General features: G+C 40.5%; 2 protein-coding genes across 2 annotated transcripts in view; one reads left to right on the forward strand and one right to left on the reverse strand.

Moving 5' to 3' along the window:
* The window catches only part of VKORC1 (vitamin K epoxide reductase complex subunit 1), an 88,289-nt gene that overhangs the window by 22,267 nt on the left and 44,899 nt on the right, over positions 1-21,123 (forward strand). The window lies entirely within an intron of this gene.
* On the reverse strand, positions 878-20,233 carry LOC131196865 (serine protease 53-like). The gene is made up of 10 exons (XM_058180274.1): positions 20,131-20,233; positions 14,478-14,504; positions 13,340-13,508; positions 11,685-11,965; positions 11,187-11,353; positions 9,113-9,329; positions 7,492-7,624; positions 6,183-6,442; positions 5,522-5,685; positions 878-3,384 (listed from the first exon to the last, which is right to left on the reverse strand). The coding sequence occupies exons 1-10, from the start codon at positions 20,210-20,212 to the stop codon at positions 3,160-3,162; spliced, it is 1,725 nt and encodes a 574-aa protein (XP_058036257.1). The 5' UTR covers positions 20,213-20,233; the 3' UTR covers positions 878-3,159.

The raw sequence follows: 21,123 nt of genomic DNA on the forward strand, positions 1-21,123 counted from the left end.
TTCATTTCTTCTTCATTTTAAGTCCCCTTCTTCATTTCCAAACTCCATTTTAACCATTGATAAAATACTTCCCATATCATAAAATACCAACCATTGATAAAATACTTCCCATAACATATAATATTCAGTGTGTTCTTTCTCCTTAATCGCTAATGATAATCTGTTTATTTTTGCACATTCTAATATTTTCCTAATCACCTTCTCATCAATGGAAATCTCTTCAATTTTCCAGTGTTGTGCAAATACGATTCTAGCTGCAGTTAATACATGAATAATTAGATATGCATTCTCTTTATTATAAATTTCGAGTAAAATCCTTAGCAGAAATACTTCTGGTTTCAACTCAATAAATTATTGTATCATCTCCTCCAACCATGTCTTAATTTTTATCCAATACTTCTTTGCTTCTCCATATATCCACCACATATGATAGTAAGATCCAGGTATCTGGTGGCACTTCCAGCATTTAGCTGATTTATCTTTAAACAACTTTGCCAGCCTCATTGGTGCAAAATGCCATCTATAGAACATCTTATACAAATTCTCTTTATATGCAGTTGACATCATTAATTTATAATTCCTGTCCCACAATTTTTGCCATTTCTCTAATTCTATTGTATAACCAAAATTTTTCACTCATGCTATCATTGTCTCCTTTACTTGTTCCTCTTCCAACTTTATACCCAGTAAGTAATTATAGTTTCTTTATTAATCTTTCTTCTGCTCCTGTTAAGATTTTATCTAACTCTTATTAGTTCTTTGTAAAAACCCTGTAATTTAGCATCTTTCTCATATTTAGACTGTATCTGCACTTGTAAATACCACATTATATCAAACCCTTGCTCACTCATTTCTTCTTTCATTTTAAGTTCCCTCTTCATTCAAAATGTCTTTATATCTAACAATATTTCCCATATTAATAATATTTGGGTGAATCAATGCTTCCATTGTTGAAAGCCAAACTGGTATCCTCAAATAATGTTGTTCTTTAATTTTCTCCCACACCAATAATGCATTCCTTATATAGTGTCTCTGAAAATATCCTTGTATCTTATTTTTCCCATATCATAAAAATGCATGCCACCCCAGTTGCAAATCGTGTCCTTCCAAGGTCAATAATCTTACACTCCTCAATATAATCCACTCTTTCATCCATGCTAGTACTGCAGCCTGATAGTACAATTCCCAGTTTGGTAGTCCAAACTACCAAACAGGGAAATGGTCTTAATAGACATCTTGCTGAACTGTATGTTAAGGATGATAGGTAGTCTAACGACCATACAAAGTTGCAATGGACCCCCCAAAAGTTACAACTTGATTTTGAAGTTACGATGGCTGCATACTTACATACACACCCCTTGTAGTCACGTGATCATATTTTGGTTGCTTGCAACTAACTCATCTTTATGACTAGTTGCAGCATCCTATGATCATGTGACGATGGTTTTCAACAGTTTTTCCTGGTTTCCAGCAAAAAAAAATGCACATTGGCTAAAATGTATTTACTTGGCAACCAGGGCATTCACTTAACGGCTGCTTCAAAATATAACATAAAATCAGATCCAGTCACATAGTGACCTGCTTAACGACCACAACTTATAACTAATTCCAGGCTCAATTATGGTCGTTAAATTGAGGACTATCTGTAATATCATTGTGGCAATATTAAATTACAAACAATGGTAATGCTTGCCTTTCTTTTATTGTTTATATCCCATTTTTCCAAACAAATTTTCACAGTAACATAATAGAAAAACAAATGTAATAAATACATGTTATCAAATATAAATAGATCTATCTATCTATCTACACAGAGATAGAAAAGTACCGCATATTATAAATCAACCTGGGGGAGATGTTTTAAAAAGACAAAAGATCAACAATCAAATGCTTTCTAGAGTACAAGATGCTGGTTCCCAACAATTAAAGCCTATAATATCAGCAACGTTATAATGTACAAATAATAAGATGTTGGCCGGACAAAGTTTAGAAATGTTTAAATAACTTACTTCATTAAATGGAACATTAAAAATAAATACACCAATAAATCCATGTCAGTTTTATCATCTTGAAAAAAACAACAACTCAAGATTAGCTCGGAAGCTTTTTAATTCACAAGAGAAACCCAAGATTCTACCCACATCTTGCTTTCAAAATAAAGATGATTTGTAGTGAAGTGCTGAGGCTCAAAGAAAGCAAAAGTGGGGCAAGAAACCTGGATTCCTGGCTTGGCTACAAAACCCAAGGAAGCTGTAGTCTCTGCTCACATATGGTACAAAAGTTTATATATAACCATGTGTATACAGTATAACAAACCACCTTTAGGGTTTGTTCAAAAGGCTAAGCCATAGACCACAGCAGTTAAGTTTGTAGAATACCTAAAGCTGAAGCAAACAAGCCATATCATGGTTTAATGCATTGGGAGAAGTATGTCAGTTTCAATTGTCTTGTCTAATAATTCTATTGAGGTACTAGAGAATCATAGTCACTGAAACAAAATGTAAATTGTATGGGGCTGTCTGTAACTAATTGGCAAGACTCTACTTACACTAAAAAGCTCAGATTTAGTATAGAGGTTACTTAATGCATGTAGTTTGTTTTTCTTTGAAAATAATAAGAAAATTCCAAAGCACTAAAGAGCAGGAGATATTGACTATACAAGCTTCAAAGCTTTTGAAAATGGATTTTTAGGAGTGTAAAAACTGGGCAAGTCAGTTTTGATCAATTTAGTCCCAGGCTTATTTACAGATGGAAAAAAGGAAATAAATATTTGTCATCCTGATATTTCAGGATCAGAAATGGACAACCACAGACTAAAAAAAAAATGAAATGAGAAATGTAACTGTATGAACAAGGTGCTTAAGGCAGTGTTTCTCTACTTTGGCAGCTTTAAGATGTATGGCAGGGAATTCTGGGAGTTAAAGTCCACACATCTTAAAAGTTGCCACAGTTGAGAAACACAGTAAGTGAATGCAATGCTGACTAGATAATTTCCTAGGGTGTGATCGCTCTTGTAAACCTTTCTTTGTTACACCAAGATTCAATTTGCTTCAAGAAAGAGGTATACACAGATCATAAAATGAAGCAAAAGTTTGCTTTTCAATCCCTCACTGTAAGAGAAATCCTGATTTATGAGCTTGCTAGATGTTAACAAGAAGGCTACACAATCGGGCAAGTCTCTTCATCCGTGGCCTTTGGTACAGGGTTTTTTTGCACATCATAGTATGCAGACCAGGCAGCCTTCATGATCCACTCTTCGTAGTTCTTGACAGATGTGAAAACCCCTGGACGAATTATAGTTCCACATCCATTTCCAAAGCTGGAAATGCCAGCCAAGAACCACACCCCCTTGTGGCTGCAAACCAAGGGGTCTCCAATGCTTACCTAGAGATTCAAGAATAGAAAAATTACTATCTCAAGCTGACAAGAACCAAAATGGGAAGCTGTGGGGCAACATTTTCAAATCATGAGGAAGCAAACATAATGCAAGCAGAAATAAGCAATGCTATTTGGGTTATCTGGATATTGATTCTAGAAAAAAACTTAATACCAGCAGTTGTAAATCATAATTCAATTGTCCTTGATTATTAGCTTCTGCTTATAATGTTCAAAAATTCTAAGTACGTGTAAAGTAAGAATTGGGAAATCATTTTATTCCGCTTTATTCTGTGGTATTTTTTCAATGTTCCATAATAGCTTACTGGTATTCCCTGATGGTCTCCTACCAGTCACCTAACTAGGTCCAATCCTGTTTACCTTACATGCCTAGATAAGGTCATCTTATGATTTTGCTTAAGAGCTCCATTAATGGTACTATCAACAATAATACTTCTGCAGTGTCTTTTATGTGACAAAATGGGTGAAAATTCCTAAGTTACCTTTTGAGTTTCATTGGCTTAAAAGAGGAAAAGATCTAAGACAGAACTTCTGGGTTTCATCTCCAATCAACATAAAGAATTGTATATTGGATTAAAGTTAGGAAACAGCCAAAGAAACAACTTGTGAGAGTTTATGGCACTTTGGATTGCAGGGTGTTGTTCCTGATCATCAAAGGGATGTGAATGAACAGACAAAAATTGAAATTGTGAGTAGGGGATTAAGAGAAATTTTTAGGAGGGGTCCTTGACAAAAAGCACTTTGAACATCAATTGTGTTGTAAATGTGGTACCTTGATGAACGTATCTTTTCTTTTATGTACTCTGAGAGCATATGCACCAAGACAAATTCCTTGTGTGTCCAATCACACTTGGCCAATAAAAAAAAATTCTATATATATATATTAAAAAAAATGTGAAGCCAGTCACAGCCTTAGAATGACCCTGTCTTGAACATTTCAGCACCACAGGTGCTGGACAGCTCCACTGCTTTAAAAATGGATATTTTTGCCCTGATTTTTGCTTTATCTCTGGTTAGGGAATATCAGTGCTTCAGTTAATAATGTGTAAATAATAGTTATTTAATTATTCAATGTTTTCTGTCCATTTGGCTTTTTCCTGAGGCAAGGAATTATAGTTTCCTTGAAGTTAGGAAACAGTCTACACCAAGCAGGCAATTTGCATTAAAAAAGTTCTCACAAATGTTTAAGTGCACCATTTTCAACATAATTTATCTCTGAAACATCTAACAAAACAGGCCATATTTAAATCATGTATTAAAATTTAAAACATAGAGAAGACATCCAAATCAAATATATTTTCTCCTTTCATTTTTTTTTCAGAGAGAATTCAGAAACCTCAAATCCCTAAAAAGAAAGAGCCCAGTCAGGGATGAAATGTTCCCGGTTTGGACCAGATCACCCGATCTGGTAGTGATGGCGGCGGGTGGTTCGGAGAACCAGTAGCAAAAATTCCTCTCCCCCCATGCCCTGCTGAGCCACGTGATCACCAGAGTTTTCTTTTTTTACTTTAAAAAGCATTTTTTCTTTATCTGAAAAATGCTTTTAAAAGTAAAAAAAAACCAGTGGTTCAGCTGGGATCATCAGAGGAACATTTTAAAAGCATTTTTTCTACAACCTCTTCAGCTCCTCTGACGATCCCAGCTGAGTTGCCTGATCATCAGAGGCTTTTTTTTTTAAAGGCAAAAAAAATGCTTTTAAAATAAAACAAAAGCCTCTGATGATCAGGCAACTCAGCTGGGATTGTTAGAGCCTTTTAAAAGCATTTTTTCTACAACCTCTTCAGCTGAAGAGGTTGTAGAAAAAATGCTCTTAAAAGTAAAAAAAAAAGTTGGCCACGCCCATCCAGTCACATTACCCCCACCATCACCAAGCCACGCCCACAGAACCGGTAGTAACAAATTTTACATTTCATCACTGAGCGCAGTGTTTGCATAAATTCAGTCTTCTGGCCCTGTGCTTGCTCATAACAATTGTTCATGGGAATGGTCAGGGTGACGGTCCCCACTCTGATTCCATTGATTCTAAGCCCCTGCATGTGATGAAAACTTTATTCTGGCAGTGGTGTCTTTTCATAGTACACTCAACAGCTGCTGTATCGTTCACTGGTTAAATTCAATTCCTTACCTCACAACGCATGGACCTGTTATGTGGTGCTGCACAGATCATCTTAGGAATGATGGGGATTTCTCTCCCGTGCTCACTCGTTGCATTGTAGAGGCAATTGCAATTCTTTGGGCCAAGGATTTTTGCCTTCACACCTTGCAGAGGGCCTGGAATCCCATGGTCATCTGGATAAAGAGGAAATAATATTGTTAAATAGGAGGAGTAATTCTAAATGAGAGGCATGGTGGCCTAGAGGTGGAGCTCTTGCCTCACAATCAGAGACTGTGAGTTCAATGCTAAGTAGCAGCAGATATTTCTCTCTCTCTCTCTGCACGCAAAGAGAAAATATCTCCTGTGAACCCCACATAGGCATCAGGAAGGGCATCCAGCCAGTAAACGCTCAACTCCATTCAGTTGCCCCGACTCCACCCCAGTGCAAGGGATTACAGGGTTATTAAAAGAAAAAGAAAAAACAAGGGGGGAGAGAGTAATTCTAAATCTCTTGTCTCCTTTCCTCTTTCCCCTGCAAAGCACCATAGATTTCTTCAACATAAGGCAGCATCATAAGTTGTGACAACATCTCTTTTCTCCATATCTTGTATCAGATTACAAGTTCTATTAAAAGCCTATCCTAGAGAAAAAAATCCATCACTCTCTCCCATCTTGCCGATCCACAACATACCAATTCTCCGCCCGCGGGTCCAGCAGGTAGAGCCAAAGGGGAACTTGTGGGCAGGATATGGAGCACAAATGGCTGAGATGCTGTCATTGAACACCACAGGTTGTGCCAATGTGACTACTGCAATGTCGTAACCTTCCATCATGTCAATGTAGAGACCGTGAAGCTCAATGTTTTTCAGAGTTCTCTTCTCTTGCCATTTTTGTTGCCCTCCTTCCAGCTGCTCTCCCAGAAGTACTTCCCAGCCTTCTGTTTCCTGGCGTCTGGAAAACATCACGCAGAAGGAAAAAGAATGATACCCAAGTAAAACAACAATCAAAAAAAGGAAGTCTGTGCAATCAGATTGGATTGAATACATTTATGACACTTGGGACTGGAGCTTCTATCGCTAAGCAATGTGGACATTAAGTGAGTCACATCCAACTTTAGAACCTAAAGTTCTAAAAAGCGAATGTATGTCGTTGTTAAGTGAATCATGCAGGTGTTGGCAAATCCCCATTGAGTTTGTTTGCTGGAAGCCCGCGGGAAGGTCATGAAAGGCGATCACATGATCCTAGGATCATGCAATCATTGTAACTACGTGCTGGTTGCCAAGTGCCCAAATTTTGATCATGTGATCATGGGGACACTGCAATGCTCATAGGTAGGAGGCCTGTTCATGTCACATTTTTTTCAGCACTATTGTAACTTTCAATTAAAAGTTAAAAGACCATTAAAACAAATGGTCACAAGTCAAGGATTGTCTGTAATCACTTTGGACTGCAGTTTGGGGGGTTGACTTAATATAAAGAGGGAGGACATTTTTGTAAAGTCAGGCCAAAAATTCTGGAAGTTGGGATTCTACCATAGTCAGTTTGGTTTGATGGCTAAGGCACCAGGCTAGAAGTCCGGAGATGGGGAATTCTAGTCCTGCCTTAACCATGAAAGCCAGCTGGGTGACTTCATGGTTAAGGCAGGACTAGAATTCCCCCTACCAACTTCAAAGGATTGCTGTTGGGGGAATATAGAAGGGTAAAGTCATGTTGGATATATTTGCCACCTTTAGTTACTTGTAAAAATAATAAAGACAGGATACAAATAAATAAATAGTCACCATCAGAATTATGGCTGAGCCTTGGTGCCAGGTTCATTCATGTTTACAATACAGAGAAATGAATGGGTCAGGTTAGCTAAGCTTGAGAACATTCAAAGGACACCATTAGTTGAAAAGAAGTTCTCAGATCTAATCCAGAGTCAGTGAGATGAATGTGGATATTGACCAACATGGGCTCTTCCCTACTCAGAGGCTGCCTCACCCCCATCTTCCACTCACCCAATGAAGCACTGAGCAGCAGTCAGAATGTGGTGTTCCCCAATTAAAGTGCCTCCACAGGCGTGCTCTCCTTGATACTGTAGACTTGTATACCAAGGCCATTGTTTGTTCTCCTGTTTCAGGACCCCACAGCCTGGAGATCAATAAAGAACACAGGTAGTGCTCAACTTATGACCACAGTTCAGTCCAGAATTTCCACTGCTAATCAAGACAGTTGTTTTGCCTCATTTTACCACCTTTCTTGCCACAGTTGTTAAGGGAATGACTGCAGTTCTTAAGTTAGTAACCCGGTTGTTAAGTGAATCTAGCTTCCTCATTGATTTTGCTTGTCAATGTTTGCTTCTCATGCAACCGTCACAATTACTTGCCAAGCGTCCAGAATTTGATCTCGTGACCATGGGGACGCTGCAATGGTTGTAAGTGTGAAAAACGGTCGTAAGTCATTTTTTTTCAGTGTCGTCGTAACTTCGAACAGTCACTAACAAATGGGTGTAACACGAGGACTAACTGTAACATGAGGTGTCACTTCATCTTATGTCCCCAAAGTCAAGAGGTACAGTACATATATATGGCTACATCCATTATCACCTCTTCCACATTGGCAGGGGTGTGCCAGTCATGAAACCTGAACACCTCCAAGAAACGCACACATGGTGACACTAAAGATTTTCACAGTGTATTGATGGGGACAATACAATAAGAAGCAAAAATGGCCCAGTGAAAGGGAAAACATTTTTCTGTTTCTGTTTATTACACATCCTTCTGGGTGTGGCCTTTGGATGCCTAGATGAACAAATAAGCCATATAATTTCCATCACAAAAAAGGAGATGATGGGAGCATCCAGCTTTAAACCATGATATGCCCAGATAAGAAGCAAGATTCAGATGGGAATCATGTGGTCTTCCAAATATGATTGTGTTCCAATTCCCATCATCCAAGGGAACATCCTCAGTAGGGGTAATTATAGTTCAGTGTAGGAAGGACTATCGATCCCTCTTACCTGAGGCACTAAATGGGTCTTTAATTAAGATTAAAGTGTAGACTAGTGTTACTCAATCTTGGCAACTTGGAGATGGGTGGAGTTCAATTCCCTGAATTTTCCAGCCAGCTTCCCAGAGAATTATGGGAAGTCCACATCTTAAAATTACTATGCTTGAGAAATGCTGCTCTATAAGATGAGGACCAGTTTGGTGTGGTGATTAAGACAACAATTATACAGAATTGGTGACTAGTTAGAGCAGTGTTTCTCAGCCTTAGCAATTTTAAGATGTCTGGCCTTCAACATGGCTGGCTGGAGAATTCTGGGAGTCGGATTCCACACATCTCCAGGTTGCCAAAGTAAGCAGCATTGATTCTGATTTTGGCTGATAGCTGGTATTTATTGCAAAAGCAAACTCTTGCAAGTCTTTGGTTTAAACATTGGCAATGCAAACAGACTTTTTGGCCTCAACGACTGGCTTAAACCCTTCCTTCTCTGAAAATAGAAGAGGCAGAACTTAAAGCTAGATCAGAAAACAAGAGGGGGCAAGTACAGAATATCAGCAAAATCCTGCAGTGAGGCTTTGGACAGGTGGGTTGTCAATGAAGGTATTCACAATAACGAGATGTGAAGATGCCTACCTGTGCACATGTAACTGTCAGTGGTGTTGGGTATGGGCTCAATCTGATTGGCAAAGGAGGCTCCTTCAACATGGTGCTGGATCCAGTTGGCATAGGCTCTCACGTCCGTCAAGAGGGTGGGTCCGTAGAACTGGGTACAACTCAAGGAGGAACTCATGATCCCTGCCTGGAACCATCGGCCATTCTCCAGGCAAACCAGTGGGCCACCCGAGTCGCCCTGGGGTGGAAAGAGGGGGTTTTTTTTGCATTTTTTTCTGCATGCACAGTGGTGTCTGTCTCCATCTCCTCCTTTCCTAACAGGTTTTCTTACTGCATGATCCACCAGTGGGAGCTAATGGCAAGGAGATGCCTCAGGCTGAACCTCCCCATTCTTTGATGGGCAACAACATTAAATAAAGGGGTAGATAAAGGGGGGGGGAACTAGAGATAGGAGCCAAGGAAAAGAATCATGAATTCATAATTATGAGAATTATGAATTCATAATTATGAGATTCATGAATTCATAATTATGAGAATCATGCATTCATAATTATGAGAATTGTGAATTCACTGATGATAAAACCATCCAGTAGAACTGGGAAATCTGTTGGTCTTAATCACAGAAATACGGGGCTGAAAGGGACCCTGGAGGTCTTCTAGTCCAAACTTTTCTTGAAAACCTCCAGCAATGGGGCATCCACAACTTCAGAAGGCAAGCTGTTCTATTGATTAATTATTCTCACTGTTAGAAAATTCCTCCTTATTTTAAGGTTTGATCTCCACTGGTGAACTTCCAACCCATTGCTTCTTGTCCTGCCCTCAGGTGCTTTGGAGAATAAATCGAATTGGGTGTGTCTAGTCTAGTGAAAAGAAGGACTATGATGATATGACAGCAGTGTTCCAATATTTAAGAGGCTGCCTCAAAGAAGAGGAGGTCAACCTATTTTACACAGTACCAGAAGGCAAGACAAGAAACAACAGAGGGAAGCTAATCAAGGAGAGAAATAACTTAGAACTAAGGAGAAATTTCCTGACAGTTAGAACAATTAATAACTTGCCTCCAAAAGGTGTGAGTGTTACATCACTGGAGGTTCTGAAGAAGAGACTGGCAGCCATTTGTCTGCAATGGTAGGGTCTCCTCACTCTCCTGTCTTGAGCAAAGGATTGAACTAGAAGATCTTCAAGGTCCCTTCCAACCTTGTTATTCTATTAGGCTAGATCTCAAGTTATCTCAAGTTATACTTAAGGCCCACTGCTGAATTCCTTTTCTTCACCATATTGCATTCCCTCTATGCCATAAAGGAAAAAAATGGAGCGAAAAGAGGGAACTGTAAACTTCCTAAAACATTTTCTACCCTCTAGATTCAAATATTTCCTCAAGCATTGCTGCAGAATCCCAAGCTCAGACCTAGTGGGCTAGAAACTTGATTTACATTCTTGCTTTAAAATTAACAACCAATTCTTCTCTATAAAGATAGGGTCATGTGAAAATATTTAAATTTACTAGTGGGGTTGTACAATGAGCCAAAACACACAGTTGTAGTTCATCGGTTGGAAAGGGCTGGATCCTGCATGAGGCAATCTGCACCGTGATTGGTAGTTGTGGGTGTGGAGGGGCAATTTCCCCTTTTCCCTGCCTTTTTTTTGGGGTGTGTATGTGCCCTATATGTTTCTGTTTGCCTGACTATCTTGTTTGCTGTAAATATAGATGTAAAATATATAAAATTACAAGTCCATGTCAGTGCCCCTGACTTCATTTGGACAGTCATAATTCCCTGACAGATCAGCAGTGTTAGTGTTAGAAATTCTGTTTATATAAAGTACCACGCAAGTGCTTTTCATAAGAGGAAACAAATAGTAAAGTCACCCTGTGCTTTACTGCTCAACTATATTACTTTATCAGGAAACTCTACTTAGAACAAAAGAGCATAATGTATATATAGATCCAAACTTGTAAATTCTGCCATCTATTGGCTGAATATGTCTGTAGTTGTTGCAATATAAAACATCCCAACATGCATTCCAACAATTAGGAAGCAGCAGACTTCCTAAACACATGCTTCTTTAGAGGTTGGGGGTATGATGTTTGACTAACCTTACAAGGTCCTCTCTTGCGGTCAGGAGTCATGGCACAGACCATACCAGGCAAGGCAGGGTTGACGATCCGCCTGTTGCGCAGATTGCTGTAGATGCAGTTGCAGGTGTCAACAGTCAAGAGGTCCATCGTTATCTCTTGGAGGATCATGGGTTCTGGCAGGTGGACTGGAAGACAAGAAGGAATGACGTTAAACCTGCAGAAACGAGCGCATGCATGTGTGGTCCATTTGCACAACTGGGGTGTGTGCATGACCACTGCTTGTGCAAATAGGGCTGCACATGCGTATACTTCCCCGCCACTCATGCAAAACCATCCCCTTCCCCCCTCCCCACCAGTCCAAAAAGCCAGAAAGGCTGGGGAACTTTGCCCTAAAGCCTCTCCTTATTAATAAGAAACTCCAGATCTATTTTTTTTTTAAAGATCTGTTTTTTACAGATTCCTGAAGCTAGGTCTGAAGACCTTCCAGGCCTCTCCACTCTAACCCCTTCTATTCACCGTTGGCTGCGACGTCTCCCCAGCCAGTCAGCCAGCACTGGGTCCCAAAGGCAAAGCGGTGCTCAGCAAAGGGCAGGCAGATAGGTGCAATATCTCTGGTGTAGCGCACAGGTTTGGCCAGGTGCACCAGAGCGATGTCATGTCCTCTCTCGTAGCTGGTGTAGTTTTCGTAAGGGATGACCATGGAGACGTTCCATTTTGACCCTCTAGCCCTCCTGCCAATCAGCCTCACAGTTCCCAAGATCACGCTCCAATGCTCCGGGTGGATTTGTTTCCCAATCCTAGAATAAAACAACATCCGTATATGAGAGCTGTAATTCCATCCAACCTTACGCCATCTACACCTAGAATACTACATGCAGTTTTGGTCACCACACTACGAAAAAAAGATATTGAGACTTTGGAAAACGTGCAAAGAAGAGCAATTAAAATAAATAAAGGCCTGGAGACTAAAACGTATGAAAAACAATTCCAGGATTTGGGTTTGGCTAGTCCAGAGAAAAGAAGGATTAGGGATGACATGATAGCAGTATTCCAGTATTTGAGGGGCTGCCACAAAGAAGAGGGGGTCAATTTATTTTCCAAAGCACCAGAAGGCAGGACAAGAAACAATGGATGGAAACTAATCAAGGAGAGAAGCAACCTGGAATTGAGGAGAAACTTCCTAACAGTAAAAACAATTAACCAGTTGAACAGCTTGACTTCAGCAGTTGTGGGTGCTTCATCACTGGAGGTTTTTAAGAAGAGACTGGACAGTCACTTGTCTGAAATGGTATAGGATCTCCTCCTTGAGGACTAGAAGATTTACAAGGTCCCTTCCAACTCTGTTCTGACTCTGATTCTTCTTTTTTTCCTCCAAATTTTATTGATTTTTTTTATTAGTTACATTTCTTAGTGCTTAATTAACATCTTTTTGTCTGGGTATTTACCGTATATACTCGAATATAAGCCGATCCGAGTATAAGCCGAGGTCCCCAATTTTACCCCAAAAACTGGGGTAAACTGGGGACTCGAGTATAAGCCGAGGGTGGGAAATGAGGCACCTACCGGTTGGGGAAACCCTCCCTCCCTCAGCTGAGAAGGCTGGCGGCTCCCCCGCCCCGCCCTCTCACTGCACCGGCAGGGCTTCCCCGCGCCGTCCGGTAAAATGTGAAAAAAAGAAGAAAAAAAAACTCGAGTATAAGCCGTATATACTCGAGTATAAGCCGAGGGGCTTAAAAAAAAAAAAAAAAACTCGAGTATAAGCCGTATAGACCCGAGTATAAGCCGAGGGGATGTTTTTCAGCACAAAAAACGTGCTGAAAAACTCGGCTTATACTCGAGTATATACGGTAATTTGCTTAATGATTCTGTTTATATTCTTAATCTCCACCCCTTTTTTCCCAACCACTGGTAAAATAGATTCCATGTTTGATAGTATTCTGTGTCTTCTGTCTGCTTAATTTTCAATGTCAATCTATCCATTTCTGCACAGTCTAATATCTTAATTATCTCTTCATCTTGCGGTGTTTCTTCATTTCTTCACCATTCTTCAATCGGGAATGGTGGCAGAAATAGGATGAGCCACCAATGAGCCACCAGGAGGTATAAGGAACTTTATCAGGCTAAGAGGCATATTAGGGGCATGAAGAAAAGGGGTACCCATCTTCACTTACTCGAAAAAGCAGTGGGCAGCGGTGAGAACCCACTGATCATTAATGAGGCTTCCTCCGCAGACATGTTGGTTGCGATATTGGACACTGACTTGCCACCGCCACTCGCCAGCCTGGGCATTCACACCACCCGCTATCCGTAGAACAGGCCGTTGAAGTCCACATGTTAATGCTGCATGGGGAACAGAAAGATTAAGAGGCATCTTATAGAGAGGTTATCCAATTTTGTTTTGGTGTCTTGGAGCTAGTATTGACTCCTGGCAATGGCCTAGATAAGTCTCTGCAGTTTTCTTGGTAAGGTTTATGGAAGCGATTTTTTTTTTATTTGTCATAACAGCATACATAAGCATAAGCATTAAGCAACTATACAACATATAAGCATATATATGAGTATAAGCATGTAATAACTATATAAATTGGATATAATGAAAGGAAACAGTAGGACAGGAACAGTTGGCACATTTGTGCTTCTTATGCACGCCCTTTATAGACCTCTTAGGAAAGGGGTGAAGTCAATAGTAGACAGTTTTTGATTAAAGCTTTGGGGACTTTGAGAAGAGACCACATTTCCCCTTGCCTGATTCCTAGAGCTGAGAGAGAGTGGCTGGCTGGAGTCATCTAGCTGTCTTCATGCCTGAGTTGGGATCTGAACTCAGTCTCCTAGTTTCTAGCCTGGTGTCTTAAGCACCGTATTAAACTAGCGCCCACCTGATAGAATTTTTCTCAAGCTTGGCAACTTTAAGATGTTTGGACTTAAACTCCCAGAATTCTCTTTAAAATCATTGAAACTATAATCAGTTAGCCATAAGGGATTAATGGCGTTAAAGCCTTGGTCTTCTCATACTGACTTGTGAAATATACAGCTTCAGAATAGGTAACTGGGTTTTTTTTTGGGGGGGGGGCATGTTTTGTTTCGGAAATAGCCCTGATCACATCAATATGATGCAATATCAATCTTTGCAATTTAAACCCAGAAGCCAACATTTTAAGCCCACCCAAATATTGTTTGCAGCTACCTTTCAAACCTAGGGTAGAAGGGTCCCATACTAATTCATTTTCATCCCATCTTTTATGTGGTTTTATCCACTTTAATGGAAAAGAGTTGCAAAATAAAAGAGAAATATGGCATTTATGATCCTACCTGGAACTGATGATCCTCTGTGAAGAGCTGATAAAAACAAAAAACACGGTTGTGTTAAAATCCCCTTCAAAAAAATCGAGTATCTGGTTAAATGCACATATAAATCCCCTCTGCTACCAAATAGACATTTAAACTTAGTTACATATAACTAAGATAAATTATTGACAATTGGAAATGCATCCACATTCCACAAACTCTTAGTTTTCTGCAGAATTTCTAACTGGATATAAGTCAATTTATTTGATAGAGAAAAATTGCCTTTGAGATAAATGGACATGTGTTCGTCCTGGGTTATCTCTGCAGTTGAGTGTCTTCAGACATATTAGTCATGCCTGATTCAGTTCAAAGGGGCTACTCACTTGGAGAGGCAATTTCCATCTGCTTTTAACAGTTAACAAATCAAAACAGCTTCCTCAATTGCTCCTTTAGGGATTTTTCCCTCATTTCCTAACAATGAGCAATTTTGGATACAAATATTTGAATTGGCTTCTTTTTATCATTGGTTGTCACGAACATTTGATTAGCAGCAGTTGCTTAAGTGCAGGAAGTCCTTGATTTACAACCATAATTGAGCCCAAAATTTCTGTGGCTAAGCAAGACAGTTGTTAAGGGAGTTTTGCGGCATTTTATGAGCATTCTTGCCACAGCTGCTAAGTGAATCATTTCAGTTGTTAAATTAGTAATGCGGTTGTTAGGTCAATCTGGCTTCCCCATTGACTTTGCTTGCCAGAAGATTGCAAAAGGGGATTGTGTGACCCCAGGACACTGCGACCATCACATAGGCATGCCAGTTGCCAAGTGTCTGCATTTTGATCATATGACCAAGAGGAGGCTGCAATAGTCATAAATGTGAGGAAACAGTCATAAGTCACTTTTTTCAGTGCTGTTGTAACTTCGAATGACCACTGAATGAATGGTTCATGAGGGCTATCTATAGTAAAACTGATTGTTCCTGTATGGAAAATGTAAATTGCTAATTCCTGCAAATTGCCAATAAGAGCCTCAGTAAATGTTGCAAGTTAAGTAGGATGAACTCCAGTTAGCCTGTTAAGGGAATGCAGGTCAGATCTGTATCAATCTGCTCCATTGTTTTATGCATCCTAGAGACCAACCAGATGTTTTCTAAAGCAGTGTTTCTGAACCTTGGCAGCTTGAAGATATGTGGACTTCAACTCCCAGCTGTGCTGGCTGGGGAATTCTGGGAGTTGAAGCCCATACATCTTCAAGCTGCCAAGGTTCAGAAACACTGCTCTAAAACAGGGGTCTCCAACCCTGACAACCTTAAGACTTGTGGACTTCAACTCCCAGAGTTCCTCAGCCAGCCAAGCTGGCTGGGGAATTCTGGGAGTTGAAGTCCACAAGTCTTAAAGTTGCCAAGGTTGGAGACCCCTGCTCTAAAACACAACATCAGGGTAATGCTTTGCTCTTCAGATTGCCAAATATAGTTTCAACGCTTCTCTACTGCTCACTTAGGCTCAATTTAGCTTTTAAAAAATCTATTTGCTTTGCGATATAATGACATCACATCTATTCAGCTGAAATTGGGTGTGTATTTTGTTTGATGACCAGGAGCCATCAAATCCAGATGAAGCACTAAAAATGCAGGCTGGTGTGGCTTTGTTTGTCAAAGGAGAACTCTTCCCGCTCTCTCAACAGGGGACACACCAACTGCCTTGACTAAGAGTTTTAGCATGAGCTAAGATAAACTCCTGGTGGGCGTAACGCTTGCAAACCGTGACTTAATGCCTTTTATTCAGAGACCAGCTGCCTGAAGCAAGATTTTACAGAGGCAAGATTATCCCCGAAAGAAGAAATGGGGATTGCTCCCTCAGGGCCCATATCCATCTTCCCGTTCGTCATTCATGACCTCATCCTTTGAATCCAGTTCAATTTGTATGCTGAGTACAAATCAGCAGCTACTGGTAGTCCTCAACCACTTGTTCAGTGACTGTTTGAAGTTAACAACAGCATGAAGAAAAAGACTGACAGCCGTTTTTCATGCTTATGATCATTGTAGCATCCCTGAGGTTGTGTGATTAAAATGTAGCTCCTTTGTGGACTGTCCCAGGATCACGCGATGATCACCTTTTGCGACTTTTAAAGTCAATTGAGGGGAAGTCAGGTTTTCTTAACGACCACATGGTTCACTTAACAGCTGCAGTGATTCGCTTAACAACCATGGCAATAAAGGTAATCAAATGGAGCAAAATGCATGTAACTGCCTCACTTAGCAATGGAAATTCTGGGCTCAGTTGTGATTGTAAATCGAGGACCACCTGCATGCAATTCTGAGCTGCTTATGTATATTATAGTTGTTATAGAGGGTTGTGCATGTATGTGTGTGTGTGCGCGCGCGCGTGTGTGTGTGTATGGAATCCTTTTGAATATTGTCCATAAAAAGAAAAAAGAAATAGCTTTTTTTTTTTAAAGTAGCCTACATTTGGCTAAATTCCTTATTTTCTAGATGTTTGAAAAAGAATTTTAAAAAATTCCCGCTACTAAAAAAAATCTGCTGCATACGTTTCTCAGGATTTTTCTCTTTCCCCCACTTGTTTCATAGGCCAGATCCTCCTTAGAATGAAATTGTGGTTCAAAATTGAGAGGAATGCAGGCCAAACCCTTTATGTCTTGTAGACCTTCCAAGCTATACACCGGGAAGAGTCCAAAAAAAATCAAGATGGCAACCGCAACAAAAATCAAGATGGCAAACACAACAAAAATCAAAATCTCCAAAACAAAAACAAGATGGCGGCCACAACTAAAATCAAGATGGTGGCTTCAACAAAAATCAAGATGGCCGAAACAAAAAACAAGATGACCACGCCACTCTTGTTATGTCCAGATAGTTATGGCTGCCATCTTGGCTTTTGAACCCAGCTGCAGACACCCAGGATCTCTTTAGCATCTCTTCGGTTCAACTGGCAGTAGCAGAGAAGAAAGAACCAAGGATTGCCACTCTCATTTTCCACAATCTCCCAACCGCCCCTTCAATGACCACATTTACTGATTGTTTGCGAATTTGAATAACAAACCAGATTAGGAAGCCAGGTTTGAACAATAGCGGTAAATGGATACACAGCAAGCACTAATACAGAACACAGGAGAACAAAAAAGCCGGAAAATGTGGGAAAGTAACAAAAGGTGAGATAAATCTCTTATTTCAATTTTTTGTCTGCCCAATGTTTGTGACGGAAGATTATGAGGGTTGAGAAAGAAAGGGAAACCCCTGAAAAATGGTTATCCTGTTTCCCAGAAATCGAATTAACACAATCATAATGTGCCAGCACATCGAACTCGCACATCGAACTTGATACAGGAATGCTTACAGTTGGTGCCTTTCTGTCAGCTACTCTCCAAGGCCAGGTCAAAAAAAATCAAACTGGCCAATTTGGCACCGGAGGGAAAATATGTACTCCGAGTACAAAACTGCCTTGTTTTGTGAGCAGGACCGACAGTTGCCATCTTGTAGTTTTGGTCCCTTCTGAACTCCCCAGTGGATGCTGTGGCTTCCTGCACAGTCATTGCTAGAGGCCAGCCTCTTCCTTGTAAATCGCTCTGCAATCTTGGGAACAATCAAATAAAACGTTCAATTTTGAGATCTGGCATCTCAAAAGAATTCCCGCTTGTGTCTGGCGGAATAAGAATGGTGGTGGCAAACAAAACTGGTATTTTTAAACTAGCATTTCACAGGTTAAGGGGTTGGAGTTCTGACATTTAAAACAGGTTGTGCTGCTCAGCTAGAAAAGATTTATAACTCCATCTTTCCCAACATTGACATTCTTAGCAAATAAAACTACAACTCTTTGGCTTTCCCACTTCTTCAGATTCCTTCCATGAAAGAGCTTCAGGGAAAAAGCAAGGAACCTTGCCCCCAGGGAACAAGGGCAGGGTGGGTGGGTCAAGATGACTGCACAACTGAAGACACAACAGCTTTTCAATGTGACTTTTGGGGAACCACTTTACATTAGCTGAGAGCTCCCTTGGAGGGTGGTAGCTCGTTCTTCGGACTGCTTTGGTGTCTTCAAGGCACGGAATGGCAGCAATGATAACAGGCAAAAATTCAACAGGGGGAGATTTTCCCAGTATAACATCTTTTCACAAAGAGATTGGGCTGGCAGAGTGGCTATCTGGCTAGACAGACAGACAGACAGACAGACAGATAGACAGACAGTTGGAGGGAGGGAGGGGGGAGAGAGAGAGAGAGATCACAAAGTAGCCTCTGCAGATTTATCAAGAACTATACAAACAGACAGAAGAATAATGTACGGTATCTTTTCCCATCTGCAGTATCCCCAGTGGAAGAAACGTCATCCATGGGAAGTTTTACAGTGGGAATACATGTGTACTCTCCAGTGCCAAACTGGGTTCATCTTTAGCCACATATATAGAAACACATATGAAAAGTTAGCTACGAGTAGCCTAAGCTTGGCTGCTCACAGTGGGAAATAGATTAGACAAATCTAGATCAATGCTTCTCAACTTTAGAAACTTTAAGATGGGTGCTGGTAGGGAATTCTGGGACTTGGAATCCACACATCTTAAAGTGTTGCTGTGGTTGAGAAACACTGGTCTAGAACCAATAATTCACTGTACTTTCTTAAAGGCGGCAGCCGTATGTTACATAAGCATCACCAGTGGTGACCCTCCTGTTTGAAGCTTTAGCTCAGGGTCAGATGTGAATCAGCTCCCTCCATCACTACCCCTGCTCTCTTGTGAAACTGTAAAAATTTGAACATATATATTGAAATCGCCTGCTTCCAGGACGAATAGGAGCTCCTGGTTTGCAGAGAGGAAGGGATGCTCATCCTCGTTGCCACATCGGGGAAACACTTACTGATTTCTACAGATCAGCCTGGAACAGCCAGGATAGTAAAAGTCCTTGGCTTTGCTTAGACACCCTTCTTTCACCCTTTTTCCCCTCTCAAAATGAGAGATGGGGAGCTTTTGAACTGAATGCCTCCTTGGGTACCACTTCCAGACATTATTAAACTTATTCTAAACAGAGATACCAGATTGCAGAATCAGATTGCTATTAAGATTGTGTTATTGGTTGTTCCAGTTTGTCCCAAAAAGGATATGGCGTCTCCAGGTGGTCTTTTCTAATATTGAGTACACCCCATTTTTTCAGAACTAACCAGAATCAAATGAGATTGAACTGTGCAACTTTCAAGAGTTAAGTTCCAGTCCTTTATACTTTTTTGGTAAAATACAGATCACTTGGATACCCACCCTGCCTTTTGCTAATCTGTGTTCATTAGCTATATCTCCCTCCAACCCACCTCTTCCATCTCTCATGTAAAGATTTTTTATTGGTGGGGTAATGGCCCTTAATGGCCCTTATTCCCAATCATTATCCAGCCATGGCTACCATATGGCACATGGTAGAATTCTATTAACTAATTTATCACAGATAACATTTGTTTTAGCCAAAGCTGTCTGGTTGGAAATTTGGCTTTGTTTTCTCTTGCCACAGAGCAGTATCTGTGGAAAGATGCTTCATTTAACCACCCAATCACCTTTTTAATAAACAAGCTGTAGATTATCCAACCACCAAACTGAATCAAATTGTAATAAATTATAAATCAAACTACTTCTCTATAGCCCAGGCCCAGACCTGGTCCCACTAACCCTTTATCCAAGCTTTGTGACTCACCCAAAAGGACCAAGGCCAGAATCAGCCCAATGTTGGCAGATCTTATCTGTCTGGTCATCTTTGCCAAGTTATTTCTTTGCATCTGATTGTTCTCTGCAGGACTCAAGGTTTATATATATTCCAGGCATGTTGCAGGAGGAGGATCCCTGGGTCGCTCCACCCCAACCACACCTCTTCTGCCTTGCACAATCTGGCATTTTTCAGCATGTGTAAGGCTGAAGCCAAATTAGTCATCTTCCTCTCCCCCCAACTACCCCCACCAAGGACTTAATATACGTTTCCAGAATATTGACAACTGTGGTCCTACTGATTTAGGAGTGGGTGGGGGAATGAATTTTTGATCATCTTGTGGCTTCCCCCTTTCCCCTTGTAAGATGGATTCAGACAACCTTTGCTGTCAGCTTTTGCTGCTTGCAGTTCTTTGGGTCTTACATATTCAGGAATTCCTTTTCAAAGTTACAGATAGAAACAAGCCTTGCCTCCATGAGCTCTCAGTGCCCATAATTCCTGCCCGCACAGCACTTGACTCCAGCTCTCCTGGAAATAAAATTGGTTCTACCTCCAGGCTTCCCATCTTCCCCAAGTGGGGAGGAGTTCCAGGACTATAGCTGTTTTTGCAGTATTTGCTCAGTGGCATCCACACAAAAACCAGTAAGATGGCGGACAAGGGCATCGCAACGCCTCTTTGCTACTGCATCACGATGCTGCAACTGATGTCTTCCTTGTGTTGATCCCATGTGAAAGCTATTTATTTATTTATTTTGGAAAATTTATATAGACGCCTACTTGCTTACGGCATTTTAGAAAATATAAACACAATGTAGAAGAAACAAAAAAATAATAAAAAATAATAAAATAACCCCCCGCACACCCAAACCTTCAGTGACAACACACACTCATATCAGCCATTTAATGAAAACTACAATTGCTATAAATATATAAAAACCAGTAAAATGCAAATATCCACATAGGCAACTTGCTATGGTAATTCCA

Source organism: Ahaetulla prasina, chromosome 4 (assembly GCF_028640845.1).
Source record: "Ahaetulla prasina isolate Xishuangbanna chromosome 4, ASM2864084v1, whole genome shotgun sequence".
NCBI classification, from domain to species: Eukaryota; Metazoa; Chordata; class Lepidosauria; order Squamata; family Colubridae; genus Ahaetulla; species Ahaetulla prasina.